The sequence below is a fragment of the Mastacembelus armatus genome, chromosome 10, assembly GCF_900324485.2.
Source record: "Mastacembelus armatus chromosome 10, fMasArm1.2, whole genome shotgun sequence".
NCBI lineage: Eukaryota > Metazoa > Chordata > Actinopteri > Synbranchiformes > Mastacembelidae > Mastacembelus > Mastacembelus armatus.
The window spans coordinates 24,589,483-24,609,722 of NC_046642.1; the positions used below are offsets into that span (position 1 = coordinate 24,589,483).

The 20,240-nt window shown below is 42.0% G+C and overlaps 2 protein-coding genes across 4 annotated transcripts in view; one reads left to right on the top strand and one right to left on the bottom strand.

Annotated features, from left to right (window-relative positions):
• Window positions 1-13,865, top strand: part of myot (myotilin) — a 28,174-nt gene extending 14,309 nt beyond the window's left edge. Inside the window, exons 9-18 of one of the 2 annotated variants that reach the window (XM_026329674.1) lie at window positions 2,683-2,902; window positions 3,370-4,295; window positions 4,833-4,983; window positions 5,149-5,250; window positions 5,868-5,905; window positions 6,783-6,921; window positions 7,061-7,268; window positions 7,428-7,593; window positions 10,731-10,864; window positions 11,743-13,865. In XM_026329674.1, the coding sequence (XP_026185459.1) occupies window positions 2,683-2,902; window positions 3,370-4,295; window positions 4,833-4,983; window positions 5,149-5,250; window positions 5,868-5,905; window positions 6,783-6,921; window positions 7,061-7,268; window positions 7,428-7,593; window positions 10,731-10,864; window positions 11,743-11,885 (2,227 nt within the window). In that variant the 3' untranslated portion in view covers window positions 11,886-13,865. The remainder of the gene's footprint in view (window positions 1-2,682; window positions 2,903-3,369; window positions 4,296-4,832; window positions 4,984-5,148; window positions 5,251-5,867; window positions 5,906-6,782; window positions 6,922-7,060; window positions 7,269-7,427; window positions 7,594-10,730; window positions 10,865-11,742) is intronic. The other variant, XM_026329675.1, reaches the window with a different exon arrangement.
• Window positions 13,866-13,981: 116 nt separating this feature from the next.
• Window positions 13,982-19,680, bottom strand: hdac3 (histone deacetylase 3). 2 transcript variants are annotated; one of them, XM_026329677.2, is made up of 15 exons: window positions 19,503-19,680; window positions 18,367-18,449; window positions 18,137-18,279; window positions 17,866-17,947; window positions 17,599-17,655; window positions 17,444-17,499; window positions 17,216-17,349; window positions 16,881-16,961; window positions 16,712-16,785; window positions 16,524-16,588; window positions 16,301-16,390; window positions 16,122-16,180; window positions 15,900-15,979; window positions 15,264-15,421; window positions 13,982-15,177 (listed from the first exon to the last, which is right to left on the bottom strand). In XM_026329677.2, the coding sequence occupies exons 1-15, from the start codon at window positions 19,555-19,557 to the stop codon at window positions 15,108-15,110; spliced, it is 1,287 nt and encodes a 428-aa protein (XP_026185462.1). In that variant the 5' UTR covers window positions 19,558-19,680; the 3' UTR covers window positions 13,982-15,107. The 2 variants fall into 2 exon arrangements, with proteins under 2 accessions (XP_026185462.1, XP_026185463.1); XM_026329678.2 differs by lacking the exon at window positions 16,301-16,390.
• Window positions 19,681-20,240: the final 560 nt, after the last annotated feature.

A 20,240-nucleotide genomic window follows, 5' to 3' on the forward strand; every position in this document is an offset into this window, starting at 1 on the left:
GTAAAGAAGAACCCAAAGATCACTGTGGCTGAGCTCCAGAGATGCAGTAGGGAGATGGAAGAAAGTTCCACAAAGTCAACTATCACTGCAGCCCTCCACCAGTCGGGGCTTTATGGCAGAGTTGCCCGACGGAAGCCTCTCCTCAGTGCAAGACACATGAAAGCCCGCATAGAGTTTCCAAAAAACACATGAAGGACTCCCAGACTATGAGAAATAAGATTCTCTGGTCTGATCAGACCAAGATTGAACTTTTTGGCGTTAATTTCTAAGCGGTATGTGTGGAGAAAACCAGGCGCTGCTCATCACCTGCCCAATACAATCCCTACAGTGAAACATGGTGGTGGGAGCATCATGTTGTGGGGGTGTTTTTCAGCTGCAGGGACAGGACAACTGGTTGCAATTGAAGGAAAGATGAATGCGGCCAAGTACAGAGATATCCTGGAAGAAAACCTCTGCTCAAGACCTCAGACTGGGCCGAAGGCTCATCTTTCAACAGGACAATGACCCTAAGCTCACAGTTAAAATAACAAAGGAGTGGCTTCGGAACAACTCTGTGACCGTTCTGGACTGGCCCAGCCAGAGCCCTGACCTAAACCCAATTGAGCATCTCTGGAGAGACCTGAAAATGGCTGTCCACCAACGTTCACCATCCAACCTGACAGAACTGGAGAGGATCTACAAGGAAGAATGGCAGAGCATCCCCAAATCCAGGTGTGAAAAACTTGTTGCATCATTCCCAAGAAGACTCATGGCTGTACTAGCTCAAAAGGGTGCTTCTACTCAATACTGAGCACGGGGTCTGAATACTTATGACCATGTGATATTTCAGTTTTTCTTTTTTAATAAATTTGCAAAAATTTCTACATTTCAGTTTTTTTTTTTTTCTGTCAAGATGGGGTGCTGAGTGAACATTAATGAGAAATAAAATGAACTTTTTTGATTTTGGCAAATGGCTGCAATGACACAAAGAGTGAAAAATTTAAAGGGGTCTGAATACTTTCCGTACCCACTGTAGTAGCACTGTGTGTGTGCAACTATGAACCATATAATATTTTAATGAACTGTGAGACAATGGGGAATAAAATTCTGTTTTGCACATTTCAGCCCTAACATATCATATTACCAATAGACCACTTTGCTCTCAGAGTGCAGGTCTACTTGTGGTCCCCAGAGTTTCCAAAAGCAGAATAGGAGGCAGAGCCTTTAGCTATCAAGCTCCTCTCCTGTGGAACCAGCTCCCAGTCTGGGTTCAGGAGTCAGACACACTCTGTACTTTTAAGGCTAGACTTAAAACCTTCCTTTGACAAAGCATATATTTAGGGCTGGCTTCAGGCAACCCTGAACCATCCCTTAGTTATGCTGCTATAGGCCTAGACTGCCCGAGGACCATCGGTGCACTGAGCTCTCCTACCCTAACCCTCCCTCCCCTTCCCTTCCCCGCTCTTCCTCTCCTCCCACCTAACATGTATATTCCACCATTGAATGTCACTAACCTTGTGCTCTGTGTATGTCTCGCCTCTAGTTTGTGCTCTCTCCCTCTCTCTCTGTTCTCTCTGTATCTCCTGCAGGTGTCCCTGGTCCTGGAGCTGTATATCGCTGATGTGCAGTTACTGGTCCCACCAACCTGCAGTGTCTATTTGTTGTTTATTGTTGCTGTTCTTTTCTCTCTGCTCTATCCACTCACCCCAACCGGTCGAGGCAGATGGCCGCCCAAACTGAGCCCAGTTCTGCTGGAGGTTTTTTCTTCCGTTAAAGGGAGTTTTTCCTCTCCACTGTTGCCAAGTGCTTGCTCATAAGGGATTTGTTGGGTTTTTAGTTAAAGTTTTTGTAAAGTGCCTTGAGATGATTTGTATTGTGATTTGGCGCTATACAAATAAAATTGAATTGAATTGAACATATCCTGCAAAATTCGATTGTATTTCATGGTAGGTGGCATTACATGAACATTTTAAATGACTGTAACTTTGGACATATAGCAGACGTAACATTTTGCGCAGTTCACCTCTCTATTTAGATGCACATAAAGTTTAAAACATGTCTGTATTTTAATCAAAAGTCTTGGTCAGCAGATACTGGCGGGCCTAAACTTTGTTGTGCTGACAGGAGACCGGAAGAAATGCTAAGAAGCAGCGAGTGAAGAGAGAGACTGCTATTGTCGTCATGCTACTGTGTAGCCCAGACTACATGGTAGTCATGGGAACTAAATTCTTTCCTAATAGAAAAGTACATGAGCAGCCAGGCTTGGTGTTAAAAGAAAACTACAGATTGGACCGAAATGGGAGCATATAGTTAAGGATCATTATTTTGTTCACCAGGGGTCATAAAGATCTTAATGGTACAAATTTGATTGGTGTCTGGAGACCAATGAGATATAAGACATACAATAGTTTTTCTTTGCAGTGGAGTGCAAAATTCTTACTTAATGCATATTATTTTAATCTCCATAAGACTGATCCATCATGTTGTCATGTCCACAGTGAAGTTTTTCCAGAGTGGGATTTACACCTGTTCTTGGCTAGCGGTTTTTATTTGGATATGTTTTGGGGGGGGGGCTTGTCATGAAAATCACCACCACTGTTTCTGTATCTCATTTATCGGTTTCCCTGACTCCGAGCCTTCTGTTTTCTATGCAGCAGTTTGTAGGAATAGATTTACTTTTTTGCTCACGTCTCTCTTTGTCAGTTTTCCAGAGCCTCAGCCAGTCAACCAGTCTTCTGGAGAACCCTTCAGTCTAGGTGAGGAGGAGAGCGCTCTGAGCTCCGAAGGCCAAAAGTCACCAGAGGTTCTGGTCCAAGCTTGTACACCGAGCCCTCCCTCTCCAGCTTCACCGCTGCCATCAGCACAAGTCTCGGAGAAAGCCCAAACACTCAAGCTGTTTTCCCCGAGCAAGCTCAGTTTCACTGTAAGAATATTTCTTACTTTACTGTTTCTGTGTAAACTTTGAAAGTGGAAATTGGAATAGATTGCTAAATAAATACTACATGCAGCCAAACCCAAGAGAGTGTATAAAATATATCATTTCTTTGTCCCTTAATCACCTATTCTTGTCTGTCCGTTCTAGGGGCACAGCCAGTTTTCTTTTGGATATTTCATTAGAATATTTTCTTATGCTTCTTATTCATTTCAAACAGCAGGAGAAAAAGCCTGACATATAACAGAATATAAACATGACCTCCCTGACTGAATATTCTTAACTCCACCTTAAAGCTTTTTTCTAAATTTTTAATCTTTGAAATTTGTTTATCGTTAATCATCTTCATGAAAATATGTGAAGATTTCTGCATATCTTATCTTCTTTACAGTCATAAATGGTTGAATTCCAACATGGTCAGTTTTAGTAATTCTTCCTTCCTCTCTTCTCCCTTCCAGTCCTCCCAGTCAGGAGGCAACAACATGAACCTGTCAGACCTGCCTAGCTTCACTCCCAGTGCCTTCCCTCCCAGTGCCTTTCACTATGAGCGTCCAAGGCATTTTATTCAGTCACAGCCGGCCTTCCAGGTGCCCAGCTATGAAAGTGTGCTGAAAGAGGCCCAGGAAAACCAGAATAACTCCCAACAGAAATTCAACAGTTCCCAGAATACTTCAAAAGTTACAGAGACACAGAGTCAGTCAAAAGTCATGTCTGCACAAAGTCAGCCATTTTCTCAAACTCACACAATGCCTTTGTCTCAGACCCAGTCACAGATGCAGTCTCTAAGCCTCAGTCAGAACCAAACCCAATCTGTTGCTCAGGCACAGATCCAGACACAGGCCAATGGCATGGCCAAGTCCTCCCCCTCCTCATCCAGTCTTAGCTCTCCAGTTTCCAACCCGGCCTCCTCTGCTGTATCTTCTCTTTCCTCTACTGCCCCCTTGCTCAGTCCCTCTGCCACCACCTCATCCTCCCTCCCCCGCACCACCAAGCGTTCCACCATCACCCTTACACCCAGAGTCCCCAGTGCCAGCGGGCTTGGTAGTGCCACCCTGCCAGCCAACCAGGACACCATGTCTGCACCCGCTGCTTACCTTTGCTCTGTGCTGCCCACCCAGTCCTTCTCCTCCTCCAAACTGTCTCCCAACTCCCACTTTCCCCACACCACCCTCTCTCCCTCCCACTCCCCGCTCGCCCCATCCAGCCCTGTGCCCCCCATAAGGGCCTCTTCCTCTCCATCCTCTGTCCCTCAGCAGCCTGTCCCAGTGTCCCTTCTCTCTCCCACCTCCTCCTCTGTCACACAGCCCAACATGCCCAGCAGTCAGAGCAGAGTACCACCCGCTGTGGTGTCCCTGCCTGCCAGCAACAAGGGGACCCCCAGCACGTGAGTCACAATATGAATCCATTCGATGCGCACATGGTAAAACACAAGCCAAAGCCAAAAGCAGCAAATTACTTTGTCATTAAATCTGACTCAAGATGAATGTTACTAAAAAAAATGGCTAAAATAAAACTGTCGAATTCCAGTTTCTGCAGACTTCATACCACCTGGTGATTAAGAATTTTCAGAGGCACGAAAAGTTATACATTTTTAAAAATTTAGCTGTTAATGCATCATCATTAGACACTTTCTACCCATTAAAAATAACAGATCTGAAATTATAAAATCATGGAAGTGACTGACTCAGGTATGCATGTTTATGGACACTGGTGTTTTATGTCAAATCGATGGTGGAAGCCCTGGACTTTCTGAGCTGAATATCAACTAAAAGGAATGATTTCCATCTGTAGTGTTCTTTTTTTCTTTACTAATTAAGTTAAAAATCATAGCACTTATCCACTAGGATAGGAGCTAAAATTCCTTACCGTCTGATCTGTTCATTTTTTCTGTTTCTTTCATCGGGCTTGCTCTGTCTTCCAGTCTTCCCAAGCCCATCCTGAAGAAGTCTGTAGTTCCTCGTCCATCTTCCTCTCGCTCCACAGATGAAGAAATCCAGGGTTCCAAAGACGCCCTCATCCAGGATCTGGAGAAGAAGTTGCGCTCAAAGGAGGCTAGGAGGAAAAACAGCCAGGTGCGTGCGTGTGTGAAACATACTCCAGCCCATTCACACTTATACTTTGTAATTGTTAAAAAAAATATGTATTACTATATCTTCTCAAAGCAAATGATGGGACACTGTCTGACTGTATTTGTGTAAAAACCACCAGTTACCAGTTTAAATCTTTATTTTTGACAGAAACTGTCCTATGAGGAGCGAATGGCTCGTAGGCTGCTGGGTCCAGACAACGCCACCTACATGTTTGATCAAGACAATCTTTCAGACTCACAACTCGACCAGGTACAGCAATTTATTTATTTATTTATTTATTTTTCTTCATTTTTTCCAGTGGACATGTTAATTGGTATATTTCGGATTGTACTGATGTGCAGCACTGACCACAGTCTATCCATTAGCTTTAATCTTGCTGTTAAGTAAAGAGTTTATTACAGTTATATTTAGGTTTAAATGGCTGTACAGGGAGTCCGTGCCCCTCTCAGGGCATCCTAATGGGCTCCCGAGCCCAAAGTTGAAAAAGCCTGACAATATAATCAGCAGTCCCAGTGGGCTGTCACATGTTGTCATTTTGACCAGTTCACTATGTGTGTATATATGCAGGATTGTTCTGTTGAAAAGCCTTTGTCGCTCACAGGGCTTTGCACCATCTATTCTCTTTCTCTCTCACACACACACACACACACACACACACACACGTACATATACACACCCAGGGACACGTGTCCTCTCAAGCCAACGAGGTTTGTCAGGGGCTATTTCTAGCCTGCTTTCTGAGAATGAGCCCCTTTTACTGTTGACAACAGGACTATTGTCAGAACACACACACACAAACTTACCCTGCTGGCATTTAGTCAGTATTCAAACTCTGATTACCTCTGCTTATCTGTTGTCCGTTACAGCCAGATTCACCAGAGGGAAGACACACGGGTGGACTATGGTAAATACAAATTATACGCCAGTGTTGCTGAGAATTATTAACTAATGTTTTCAGTTCACTATTAGGGGCTTGTTACTTCACCTTGCAATTCCCATCCAGCATGGCAGTATTTACTCAATCTGTGAGCATGTAAAATTGAACTTTTTAAGTAAGTCATTACCAGTTAATGAACCTGATATTTTTTTGTTTCTATCCATTTGATGTGGTAACTGAAGCTCAGGCTGCTCTGTGCACTCATGCATTGTACTTCGAAGCTTATCTCACAGAAGTATCCATGGAAATACTTTAGCGTCTTATTTTTTTCATAGTCAAATTAAAGTATCACTTGCTGGGCTAGCATAAATTCCCTTGTATTATGTATCCAAGTTACCCTTTCAATGATTTCATTATAAACACTGTTTCCTCTAGAATTTTTTTTCAGCAGTGGTGCTATTGTGCCTGTGTCCACACGCATGAATCATTAGTCCCATATTGAACCAATGACTGAGAAATGGTTTAAAATAACCTCAGAACAGTTATAGCTTGTTTTTGTTCGCCTTCTCTTTTGTGAGGCCCAAATAGCTATAGTAATGAAAGGCCTCAGCTAAGAAACAGGATTTTGACCCAGAACGTAGCTTAGTACAGCCCACATATGAGCTATGCAGTGTGATCATAATGATCATAATTATAATTTTTTGATGTAATATTGAACATAGTATTCTTCACATTTGGATCATGTTTGATATCAGCAGGTCTGACACACATTGACTGTGCGCAGTGTAGAAAGTGGACTCAGTTCCTCAAAGCGCTCTCATATGGCATGTGCTAATAGACTGTAAATTTCAATAATTTAAAGCAATATAGGATATGAATGAATAGATAATCTCTCTTTCTCCAGGGGGAGGCACCACTCAGGGACAGATGAGAAGGGAAATGAGGGATCAGCTATACAGGAGAAATGTTATGCTCCTCGCTTCCTGCAGATCCCCCCGGACCTCACCGTAGAGGAGGGACGCTTCTGCAGGATTGACTTCAAGGTGAATCACTCTCTCACTCACGCACATGCTCTCACATTAAGAGCTTTATTTTTTCAAGTTTGTTAATGCACTCAAGTTTGTGGTAGTACAAGTTCAGGGGCTGCCTTGTGTATGAAATAAAATAAATGTTTGTATTCAGGTTGGAGGGCTCCCTACACCAGATGTCTGCTGGTACCTGGACGGTAAAGCCATTCGTCCAGATGACTACCATAAGATGTTGGTGTGCGAGAAAGGGCTGCACTCATTCATCATAGAGATTGTGACAGTGCATCATGCTGGTGTGTATGAGTGTGTGGCCCGGAACCGAGCAGGGGAGAGCAGATTTACCATGAGGCTGGATGTGATAGGTAAAAATGTATTTACACTCTGTATTCAGGCTGAAAATGCTTCATTATGGGGTTATCTAATAATAAATGTAGTAAATCTCTATCAAGATACATTTTTTTCTTCACTGTTTCATGGATATGAATCGCCTGTCCTGTGCAACCTGTTCTGCCCCCCTGCAGCTCAGGAGGTTCTCCGTCCTCCCACCTTCATCCAGAAGATGTCAAACTCCAGAGCTCTAGAGGGTGACACTGTTAGGTTAGAGTGCAAAGTGGAAGGCTCCCCTCCTCCGCAGCTCTTCTGGAAGAAGGATAAAGACATGCTGCGCATTGACCCCAACAGAATGAGGTGGGTCAACTACAGCACTTCATCACATCCAAACTTCTTTTAACCACATTTCACTACTGCACATCATGCTCAATACACCCTTCAGCCTCTGCAGCCAGGTAGTGACAAGAACTCCAAAATCTCATAGTCCATAGTCTTGCTGGCGGATAATCTAGCTAGAGGAGCATTTGGCAGCCACAGAGCCAAATAGGGCCAAAAATCTGTTAAATTAATTATACACAATTTAATATCTTAGTTAAGATTTCAAGAAGGTTCCTGGTTTGAAACCCAGCAGGAGCTGGGAGTTCTGTTTCTGTGTGGAGTTTGCATGTTCTCCCTGTGCTTGCGTGGGTTTTCTCCAGGTACTCTGGTTTCCTCTCACAGTCCAAAAGCATGTACAGTCAGGTCCATAAATATTGGGTAGGGGAGCTCAGTGCACCGATGGTCCTCAGGCAGTTTAGGCCTATAGCAGCATAACTAAGGGATGGTTCAGGGTTGCCTGAATCCAGCCCTAACTATATGCTTTGTCAAAGAGGAAGGTTTTAAGTCTAGCCTTAAAAGTACAGAGAGTGTCTGCCTCCTGAACCCAGGCTGGGAGCTGGTTCCACAGGAGAGGAGCTTGATAACTAAAGGCTCTGCCTCCCAGTCTGCTTTTGGAAACTCTGGGAACCACAAGTAGACCTGCACTCTGATAGCGAAGTGGTCTATTGGGATAATATGGTACTATGAGGTCTTTAAGGTATGAAGGCGCTTGATTATGAAGGGATTTGTATGTGAGAAGAAGGATTTTAAATTCTATTCTATATTTTACAGGGAGCCAATGAAGAGAAGTCAATATAGGAGAAATATGATCTCTCTTGCTAGTTCCTGTCAGGACTCTGGCTAGGCATTCTGGATTAATTGGAGGCTTTTTATGGAGATATTGGGACATCCAGATAGTAATGAGTTACAGTAATCTAGCCTTGAGGTAACAAATGCATGGACTAGTTTTTCTGCATCATTTTGAGACAGGATGTTCCTAATTTTGGAAATGTTGCGCAGGTGAAAGAAGGCAGTTCTAGAGATTTGTTTTATGTGTGAGTTAAAGGACATGTCCTGGTCAAAAATAACTCCAAGGTTTTTTACAGTAGTGCTGGAGGCCAGGGCTATGCCATCTAGAGTAGCTATAATTTGAGAAAAGTTATTTCTGAGATTTTTTGGCCCAAATATAATGACTTCTGTTTTCTCCGAGTTTAAAAGTAGAAAGTTACTGGTCATCCAGGCCTTTATGTCAGTTAGACAGGCTTGAAGTCTGGTTAACTGGTTTGTGTTAACAGGTTTAATAGATAGATATAACTGAGTGTCATCCGCATAGCAGTGGTAATTAATAGAGTGCTTCCTAATGATATATCCTAAAGGAAGCATGTACAGGGTGAACAGAATCGGTCCTAGCACAGAGCCTTGTGGAACTCCATAACTAACTTTTGTTTGTGTGGAAGGTTCATCATGGACATGAACAAACTAGAATTTGTCCGATAAATCGGATTGGAACCATTTTAACGCTGTTCCTCTGATACCAGTCACATGCTCCAGTCTCTGTAATAAGATGTTGTGGTCAATGGTGTCGAATGCAGCACTAAGGTCTAGGAGGACAAGTATAGAAACAAGTCCATTATCTGAGGCTAAGAGAAGATCGTTGGTAACTTTCAACAGTGCTGTTTCTGTACTATGATGTGCTCTAAATCCTGATTTAAAAATCTTCAAATAGTTCATTCCTGTGTAAGTGGTCTGAAAGCTGCTTAGCAACAGTTTTTTCTAGGATTTTAGAAATAAATTGTAGGTTGGATATTGGTCTATAATTAGCCAAGACTCCTGGATCAAGACTAGGCTTTTTGAGTAAAGGTTTGATTACTGCAGTCTTAAAGGCCTGTGGTACGTAGCCTGATCTAGTCAGGATTGGGTCTAAGAGACACGTTGATGATTTAGATGAAGCAACTACTGATGTAAATTCAGAGAGATCTATGGGAGAGAAGCAGTCTAAACATAACTGAGGTCCTACAGATGATTCAAGAGCTACTGTAGTAGAAGAATCATTTATTGCAGGTATAGGAAGCATCTGCTGAATTTTATCTCTAATAGTTGTGATTTTATTTGTAAAGAAACTCATAAATTCATCACTGCTGAGAGCTAAGGGAACACTGGGCTCAACAGAGCTGTGACTTTTTGTCAGCCTGGCTACAGTGCTGAAAAGAAACTTGGGATTGTTCTTATTTTCCTCTATTAGTGATGAATAGTATGCAGTTCTGGCTTTACGGAGAGCTTTTTTATATGTTAATAGATAGTAGTTTTAATAGTAGTGTTAATTTTTCTAGCCTGGAAAAACTATTTCCTCTAAGTTTGTGGAACGCCACTTCCTTTCCAGCCTTCGTGATGCCTGCTTTAAGGTACGGATATGTAAATTATACCGTGGGGCTAGTCTTCTCTGATTCACTAACTTCTTTTTCAGAGGGGCCACAGTATCAAGCGTTTCACGCAGTGAGGTTACAGCACTGTCAACAAGGTGATCAATTTGGTAGGGAGTGGGATTGAAGCAGCTGCCCTCCACTATGTTTATACTTGGCATAGATGTAAATAAAGATGGAATCATTTTCTTAAATTTATTAACAGCATTGTCGGATAAACATCTGCTGTAGTGGAATTTTCTTCCAAACGCTGCATGATCCATCATTTTAAATTCAAAAGTTATTAAAGAATGATGAACAAAACAGGATTTAGGGGAAAAACTATTAGATGTTCAATTTCGATGCATAGGACCATAGGACCAAGTTTCAAGTGTGCTATTTGGACCATAGGAGAGAGTGTGAGTGTGTGAGGTTGTTTGTCTCTATGTGGCCCTGTGATGGACTGGTGACCTGTCCAGTGTGTACCCCTGCCTTTCACCCAAAGAGAGCTGGGATAGGCTTCAGCAGATCCCCATAACCTTGGTTAGGAATAAGTAGGGATGGATGGATGGATGGATGGATGGATGGATGGATGGATGGATGGATGGATGGATGGATGGAGTTTAGATTTCCCATTGCTGTGTAGTATTTGTTCTAGAATGTGCAGCCTGTAGCAGGACTGTGTTTGCTAGTGTGTTAACTTTAGTAATGAACTAGAATCTCTTTCTGTTTTTCCAGTCTGTACCAAGATGGTTCTGGCCGGCAGTGCTTGTTGATAGAGAGGGTGATGAAGTCTGATGCTGGTTGGTACACACTCTCTGCCATTAATGAAGCTGGCATGTCCACGTGCAACGCCAGGTTGGATGTAGGCAGTAAGTACACTGTGTGTTCATGCAAATTAGCTTTAAAGGGCCCCTTCTCAGCGACATGTTGTGTGAGATAGCCTGGTAGTTACTATAGTAGCCCAGGCTGTAAAATCAGAAGATGGAGGATGTTCTGCACTCAGTGGTACAGTGAATTCAGCTCTACAGCAGTGTTATGTGATTGAGGGAAACTTGATGAGACATAGAGCTGGTCAGCTTAATGAGTACTGCATCAAGACCAAGTCAGAGTGATTAGTATGGAGACAATTCCCTGGTGAGGGAGAGCTCACTGCAGGAAAATACAACATAGCTATTAGGTTTCAGCTCGATCACATAACACTCCATCTGCTGTGTGTGAGGGGACTGACAAAAGCTGCACAGAGCCCTATCGGCTACTCGACACACTGAGCAACCCTGATCAGCAATCCTGAAAGTGAATTTAGACCACTGTATCTGAACCAGGACTCACACAGTGTAGCTGCACAGGCCCTCACTTAGCACTGAAAGAAAGGTTTTATGCTATTTCAGGTCTCAAGATTGTTTTATTAAGAGTGCGGGTATGTAGACTTTCCTCAATATTAAGTAGAGGTTTCAGCCAGTTCAGCATGCTTGTTAACAGTTTAGTTTCACTTTATTGCATGTGTGTGTTGTGGATGCAAACTGCTGACTCTGCTTAGGAGAATCAATGGGGCAACACACCTCAAAGAACATATTCATGTCCCCCGCTGTAAGAGGCTCCTTAGTGTTGCAGTTTTATGCAGACAATTTCATGTGGATGTAATGGCAGAACATCACTTCGCTGTGGTAAATACAGCTCCAATTAGAGTGTAACAGATCAGGCAAAGGAACATTCAAATTCACTTCTCCCATTTCTTGGTCTCTTCCAGCCCGCACCACCCCAGCTATGAAAACTGCCCCCCCTGGCTCAAAGACACTGAAGCTGCTGTCATCTCTGAGCCATGTGCCTGCTCTAACTATGGAGGGCCCTGCCCAGCATACTGCCCCCCTGTACGAAAGTGAAGAGCTGTAGAGCCACGCTAACACCACACTGTTATGCATCTCAGAACTGTGCAGCTGGGCCAGAACCTGTATTAACTGCAAGGTCAGGACAGAAACCGTTGTAAACATGCTTTGGTTCAGAGTTCAGATTATTAGCATCGCAGCAGATGAGCACAAATCTCAGAATTCTTTGAAGGCCAATCCAGATCAGGGACATTAGTTTAACTCAATAAGCAACAGTTTAGTTGGAGTAGAAGGTAGATAAAAACTGTGATGCAGTGGTGAAGGAGTTTGCTCTGTTAAAGGAAAAAGCTTATCTTTGCATTGTTAACATGCTCAAAACAACTCTTTCTCCAGTGATGTTGCGAAATGGCCTTTTAAAGTATGATGAAATATGTTTAGGAAACAGCCTAATGATAACCTTTATTAACATTTGGTAGATACTTTGAGGTTTTGCCTTCGGAGTTCAAATGTTCACTCCTCATTATTCGTCAGCTGCTGTTTATCGCTGTGCCCACCCTTCCTCCACAGTCTGTGTTGCTTGTGCTTGATACATGCCTGTAAGCCTCTCTTGCCTGCCAGTCCTGTTTGGTTTCTGCATAATGGGCTAGGTCATGAATGTATTAATAGACTTGGCTATGGAGTGGCAGAATCAGCCCAGCTACCAGTTTTAGCCCAGCAGCCAACCACAATACTGCAACAAATCCTCTATGATCCAGAAACCACTTCCAGGTTTAAAAGAAACAAACTTAAGATGCCTCAAACAGCACACAAGGTGATTTAGTTCTACTCTGGATGTATGTGCTGGTAAGAACCTTTCACTTGAATAACTGCACTACCTGGTTTCCAGCTCTCATCAGTGGTCTAGGTCATAAAATAGTCAGCTACAGTACCCACAATTCAAAGCTGCCAGCATTTATCACTGTACTTTAATCCTAAAAACTGTCTGTGTGTCACTGGCTCATCCAGCACCTGCCCTCCTGTCATCTAGCACATAGTGTTATGTTTGTCCCTGAATTTCAGCTGCTGCTGCTATCAGTCTGTAAAGCTCCAATAACTGGAATGGAAATTAACGTTTTTAACTAAGAAACAATCTGACGTGCCCTTGTTTGAAGAGATGTGTCAGGTGCTGGTTACTGCTCAGTATTAACTCAGCTGATGTGTGTTTAATGTTGATATCTGAGATACAGTATGTAAAAGGAGCTATCAGAGTTATTAGCTTTCATGTTGGAGCTTGAAGCTGCTCCTCTCTTGGCCTGCAGAAGGCTGCAAGTGTACAATATCAACAAGTTGGACAAAGAACAACAGGCTTCCATTCTGATACCTACTCTACAGCTGAGCACAAAACCTGATCGGCACTTAAAACAATTCTGCCCTAACTTAGTTACATATGGTTTTTATCACATCTGTAGTGCAGTTAAGACCAGTATACTTAACTGTTTCAATGCATGTTTGCATCATTGTTTGATAAAGATATGGGTGTCAGTAGGTCGGCTTGTGGCCAGATTTGTCCATTTACAACCAGAGCTTTTCTGTACAAAGCTTTTTAAAAGAGACCTGACTTGTCTGCTTACCTTGGAACTGCTTGTTATTGTCTGTCGATAGCAGCTGTAACAAAAATAAATGTGTATTTTTGGCTGGAACAGCATGCAATCTGAAACCCTAGCATTTAACCCTGTGTGGCCACAGTTCAGTGGCAGGAATTCTCTCCAAGATGCCCATTAAATCCTGAGGTCTGGGTCAAAGCAGGTGAAAACTACATTTTCTGGTTCAGCCTGTAGACAACAGAAACTGTAGTTTGGATGCATTAATTAAAGTAACATCCAGATCGAGTCAGGATTTTTTAATCAAACAGGGTTAAACATAGGATTTGTTTAAAGCACTAGAACAGCCTTGATAGGTTAGGCCCTTTCTGTTGAGATTTTAAACTGCAGGAATTAAGTGTGTATTGTTTGTGTAAGAAGTTCTATGTATCATTCAATGAATGAGGAATAAAACCTGTATGACCTTGGTTTTGCTTCCTGCTGTTTCTCTGCGATTGCCACAGTGGTGTTAATGCTTGAATCATGTCACCCTCTGGTGGCTGCGTTCAAATTGTTGTTCGAAACTCGGGAAAACATACAAGAGTTCTGATTTTTTTTTTATTAAAAACAAAATTTGAAGACAATATCAAAAATCACATACAACCTGTTTCTAGCTCAAAGGACTGGATGGTATAAATTGTTTCTACTGAGGCTTCATAGTTTAGTTGCCGCTAATGTGCATCTGAAATGAAGCTGCACAGTCAAGTCAAAATGCTTCACTCATCCTGTTCTATGCTATGGACACACTCATGCTTCATATATTTAAGAGTAATGAGCAGAGAATGCAGGGGGAAAAGAGAAAGGAGGGGACTAGTTCTTGGATCAATCAGGTCTTGTCCAAATGTTTTCTTACAGAAATCCAAATCAGAAAGTGGAACTTCATGTGAAAGTGCCCAGCTCTACACCTTAACCTTTTAAAGCTGTACGGCACATGAATAAAGCTATGATAGGGGAAAAAAAAACCTGTTCGCTACAGTGCCATTCTAAAATAGGAAAATACTGAACTGAGACTCTAAAACCATAAGCATGATTTAAACATCTGTACTGGGTAATGTGTCACTTATGTCTCCTTTTCACATCATGTTTCATATAATGAAAAAAAAAAAAAACATCCTGCTGGTAGCAGCTGTCTCTTCTGCGGTTTTCAATGAGTGTCTTTAGATGTATGCTCTTTCAAAAGCCAATTACATCTCATTGCTAAGATAATATGAGCAAGAATACACATACTAAAAAAAAAAAAAAAAAGTATTTGCACATACAAGAAGTCTGTTTGGAATCCTAATAAGTGACACTGTAAATTTAAAACAAAAACAAACTCTGACCATCACATGATCATCATGAAAATCTGACAATTGTCTACATTTTCTTTGTTTCACTATCCTGTACCAGTAGTTTGGGCTCTTTCTGTTGACGAGAGACTTTATGTAAAATTGTAAATACTGCTGTGTTCATGCTAGTACTAACATTACTTCTGTTCTTCATGAGTTGTGGTGGGATGAGTGTGTGAATAATGACTTAAATGATTAGAAACAGAACCACCTACTGAGGATAAACACAGAGCTTGACAGTCTTTTCGAGCCTTCCAATAATGTTTTTAAGTAATCTGCAGCGTAGGTGTGATGCAAACGCAAAGTTGCAAGGAACAGCTCCACTCCTCTCATTCCCGTAGGTCAAATTTCCACATCACTCTCCTTGTCATTATCATGGTCGCCATCATAGAACTCATTGGCTGCCTCTGATCTGTGAAAGTGATAAGGAACAAATCACAGATTTGAAACACTTCACGTTTTACTTATTTTAGTCCCAGCCTATGTCCATGTACTGACCTGGTGTAGTTTTCCTCAGCCCCCCTGTCATCAGGGTCTGGCTCGTCGTTTCGTTCGTAGCTCAGCATGTCAGACGGGACATCGTGGATCTGGACGCTGGGTGCATGGTTCAACATCTTCAAGTTCTCAAACACTGTCTGACGGATCTGCTCTAAGTACTGCAACCACATATGCAACATTAGAGACAGAACATGATGTCTCATCAGCCACAGTGAACATTTGCAGTATACTAAGACATACTGATTCAACAGGCTGTGCCAGTGTCAGCTGTTCATTGTGAATGAGACCTGACTCCTGAGACCTGAGTCCTGTTAAAAAGTGCCCAGCTACGCTGCAGGTTGCCAGCCAATGGCTGTCTTAAGTCCAACAGAAACTGAAGCACAATGTTCACTGCTTCAATACACCACATGAAGGATTTTTAAACAAAGTGAAGCAGCAACAGATTGCAGCCTAAAACTTCCTAGTTCTTTACAATGTGTCTAATTAGTTACTGGGACAGGAGGTCAATGTTGGGAAATAAGTCTTTGACAACTGTGAAGTATGAATTCACTGTTATACCCCGATTCTCCTGCAGACACTGAATGGTTTTACTATCTATAAAAACCATTAAGCCATTGTTACATCATGGTGTTTTACCTGTCTGGAGTTCTGGTTTTCTATCCTGGTACTGACATCAGGATGCAGTGTGAAGTCTGGAGCAAAGTACTCAAAATATTCTGGAAAAGACAGACACACAATGAGAAGAGAAATAAATTGTATCTGTCAAACTGTATGTAAAACCAATTTCTAGTGTCACTTCTTTAGCTATATGCACTAACCCACAGCTTGTGTGGCCTGTGGAACATGAGTGAAACTCACCACTATAAGGCAGCTCATCACTGATGGATTCATCTACTAATAGAGACGTCTCATAGGTCCTACAACACCGAAGGCAGCAGAAATGAAAAGAAATTTTTATCAAACCATGTCACCACAAAACTTAAAATGCATTTATGAGTAGTTATCTCATTTATTCAAATTCAGCATAACAGACTAACCAGCAGCGGGCCACATTCCTCACTGTATATCCTCCTCCTCCCAGGACCAACAGTGGAATCTTAAAACTCTTTACAAACTCCACACACTCACTGAATCAGAGAGCCGAATGCATACACACATGACGGTTTAAGAAAACTGGAAACGCCAGGCAAATGAAAATTTCTTTTACAGCTATTTAATAAAAGCATGTATAATGAAATGATCACACGTAGTCAGTCTCACCCATGTCCCCGTATACTGAGGTTGAAGCAGCCCAGTCTGTCACAGCCCAGAGAATCAGCTCCACACTATCAAAAAACAAGTTGCACTTAGACCAGAAATGTGTTTACAGCCTCACATGTACTGAAAATGACCCAAGTTTTAATTAAACAGATGGAGACTACATTAGAGATTCAAAAGTACAGTCTGACCTGTAGAACGATGCAGGTTGGCTGATAGAAATCCACCACCTGTTTAATAACCGGCTGAAACAGCTGCCTATAGCCTGAAACACATACATACACACTCAGATACTGAATTACCTGCTGAGTCACTGATACAGTCAACAAAAAACAGTAATTGTGCAGGAAGTGAGCTCACTTTGGTCATCGATGCCATCTCTTAGAGGAACATTGAGGCAGTAGTACCGACCACTCTCTGCTCCAACCTCATACATGTCACCTACACCAAACAAACACATACTTCATTATCTAATGCAAACTATATTGAAGCAGCACAATTTACACAGGTAAATCTGAATCACTTATTTAAAAAAAAAAAAAAAAAAAATTACTGTCAGAAAGGGTCTGTTACTAAATGTGAAAAGAAGCCAAAACATGGGTCTGAACCAATTAATTGACTAGTGTTTTTAGAATCTGTAAAATACCTACAATAAGAAAAAAAGACCAATAAATAAAAAAACCACCACATTTTACCTGTTCCTGGAAAAAAGTAGTTCCCATATTTGTGGAAGGAGACGGTCATGACACGGTCTGTGAGGTAAAAGGCTTCCTGGACCCCATCACCATGATGAATGTCTATGTCAATGTACAGAACCCTAGGGTGGTATCTGTCAAACACACAAAAAAAGATAGGTGCACTGAAAAGTAAGAATTCAGCACAGTCACATTTGAAAGAAGTTATTCAGATGAGTGTTGTTTTACTTCAGTAGCTCCAATATACTGATGACGATGTCATTGACGTAGCAAAACCCAGATGCCTGCAAACACAAATGATTTAAGTCTCAACCAACTATTCACAGCAAAATATAAAGGCACAGCAGGAGTAGTGGCACCAATATACAAGACTTTGTCCTGACCTCAAACTTTTTTGCGTGATGCAAACCTCCAGCCCAGTTGATGGCAATGTCACAGATCTGGAAAATAAAGGTTAAGTGTTTGAAAGTGACAAGTCCACTGACTTACATCTGCTACACATATCATCTGTCGATAGCAGCAGACTCAGAACAGCACTGGAAGTTAACATGGCTGGAAGTGAAATAATAACAAAACCCTCGTAGATAAATATCTGTGACACAGGAACTGCAGCAGCACTCACTTGTGTGTAAGTGCATTGTGGGTATTACCTTGTGGTTGAGCTGGGTAGCTCCCTGTAATGAGGCGCCTGTGTATCTTGAGCAGAACTCAAAAAGACCAGGGAACACAGGACTAAAACACAACACGCACCAAATATATTCTGGTTACAGATGGCAAGCTTGGCTATTCAGTGGAGTATTCTGGCATGAAAATGTTTCATACGGTAAGAGTTTAATCATTTAAATAAATTACAATCCACACATGATGAATTTATGGTATATATGAAAACAAAGCATTTTTGTGAAGAGCAGTAATACTTACCAGTCATCTCCCACATTAAATGTGTTAAGGCTCTTTGTGAAGCCCTGCATGTTGTTGGGGCTGACCTTCTGTAAGAAGTCTATGTAGTCTTCAGAGTGGAACCGACACATGTCATGCTGAGATGCTTTGTATGGTTTAAACACCTAAAGAAAAAAAGTCAAATTACAAAAATCCAGTATGTCGTTATGTCAGGGTGTGAACTTGGAACACCATCTCTCTCAACAGCTTACCATCATCTTCTTGTAGAGCCCATAGTGCAACACCAGACTATGAGTCAGAGACAAACGGTGAGGCTTCATAGGATGGCCAGCACCTGGGAGGGACAGACAGTTTCCACATTAGAGCCCCAGTATTTCCCAGCTGCACCCTAACGATTTTAGACCCTTTTAGGGGTGCTCAATCACATGTAACTTTCAGCTCAGTATCTCTAAAATAATAATAATAATAATGGGCCAAATAATTAATTAACTAACTACCTGACACTACCTGACTGCACAGTCCAAAAACAACCCAAAACTCTACTCAATAAGATTAGAAGTCAATACGGATCAATTTGTACCGCTTATGAGATCACAGATTCTGTGAGTGGATATTAAGCTATTTGCTTGACAGAACAAAGCAGGTAGTGAAGGAGAGAGGAGGATGGGGTTTGCAGGAAGAGGACTAACTTACTCATAAGGTATAGCATTAATGTCACATACCACTGAGGGGCTGAACCCTAACCCTAAGTCTGATCCCGGACTTGCCCCATAATTCTGATCCTAGACTCGCTCCATAAGTGTGATCCTAGACTCTCCCCAAAAGTCTGATCCCGGACTCACCCTGGATCATCATGAATTCACTTCTTCACTTCAGACATTTACACCGACATATCGTAACAGTTTCTAACCCTAACCCTGCACTTACTACAAACCGCTTATCTACAAGAGACGTCCCAGTAAATCCTGATGATGATGATGATGACAGAAAGACAAACGCCAACAAAAACCAGTGGCTAGCTAAGCGTTAGTGTTAGCTAGCTACGCAGCCAGATGCTTTGTGCTGTAAATATAAAACTGAACTTTAGTGAAAAGCAGCAGAGCATCATCCATTATCTATATAACAAAGAGCAATATACATCATCTGCAGAATAAATAATAAAGAGGAATAAGCTTATTCCTGAATAAGCCGTTAGAGACATCCACCATCATTTTGTTAATCTCTTTTCATTAGATAATAGCTGATCAACACTGTTTAGAGCATCCCATTAGCCAAATGCCCTTCCTCATTATCTGTCCTCCTAATATGAAACTGAATAAGCTTATTCCTCTTTGGGGCAGTTGTTAGCATGTAGCTTACATTACCTTACATACACCTATTCACTCACCGTAATGAAAGTTACCCACGTCGGGGTCGTAAAAGTAAGAAGTTCTGTTGGACATTCTCAAAGAAACACCTTCTTACTCTTTTCATTAAACTATGACTGTTCCTGCAAACGAAACAACCCGCATTTTCCGTCACCTAGACCTCCGCCGCCATGGTAAACACCAACTACGTCATCAGACCGGGACAGCAATGACAGCGACGGGAGGAGGGAAGGGGTAGTAAAATAAATAATTTCAAACACAGATAAATAATTTCAATAACAGGGAGTTTGCATGTTCTTCCTGTGCTTGAAATTCTTTATTTTACTACTAGCACTGTTGCCTCACAGCAATAAGGTTCCTGGTTTGGAACCCATCAGGGGTCTTTCTGTGTGGAGTTTGCATGTTCTCCCCGTGCTTGCATGGGTTTTCTCCAGGTACTCTGGTTTCATCCCACAGTCCAAAAACATGTATGTCAGGTTGATTGGTGACTCTAAATTTCCCATAGGAGTGAGTGTGAGTGTGTGAGGTTGTTTGTCTCTATGTGGCCCTGTGATGGACTGGTGACCTGTCCAGGGTGTACCCCTGCCTTCCACCCAAAGAGAGCTGGGACAGGCTCCAGCAGATCCCTGTGACCCTGGTTAGGAATAAGTAGGTATAGATGGATGAGTAAATAATTTTAAACAATATCACAGAGTCAGTTTACTTCATTTCTTTACTTGTTACTACATTTTAGTGTATTTATAGACAGTGGCTGCTCC

Bases quoted from the DNA above. Each gene is read 5' to 3' on its own strand.
- hdac3 (XM_026329677.2), bottom strand. From the start codon at position 19,557: ATGTCCAACAGAACTTCTTACTTTTACGACCCCGACGTGGGTAACTTT. The intron at 16,181-16,300 runs GTTAGTCTGTTA...TCGGTGTTGTAG, and splicing joins AGGAATGTGGCCCGCTGCTG to GACCTATGAGACGTCTCTAT. The intron at 15,980-16,121 runs GTGAGTTTCACT...TGTCTTTTCCAG, and splicing joins TGATGAGCTGCCTTATAGTG to AATATTTTGAGTACTTTGCT.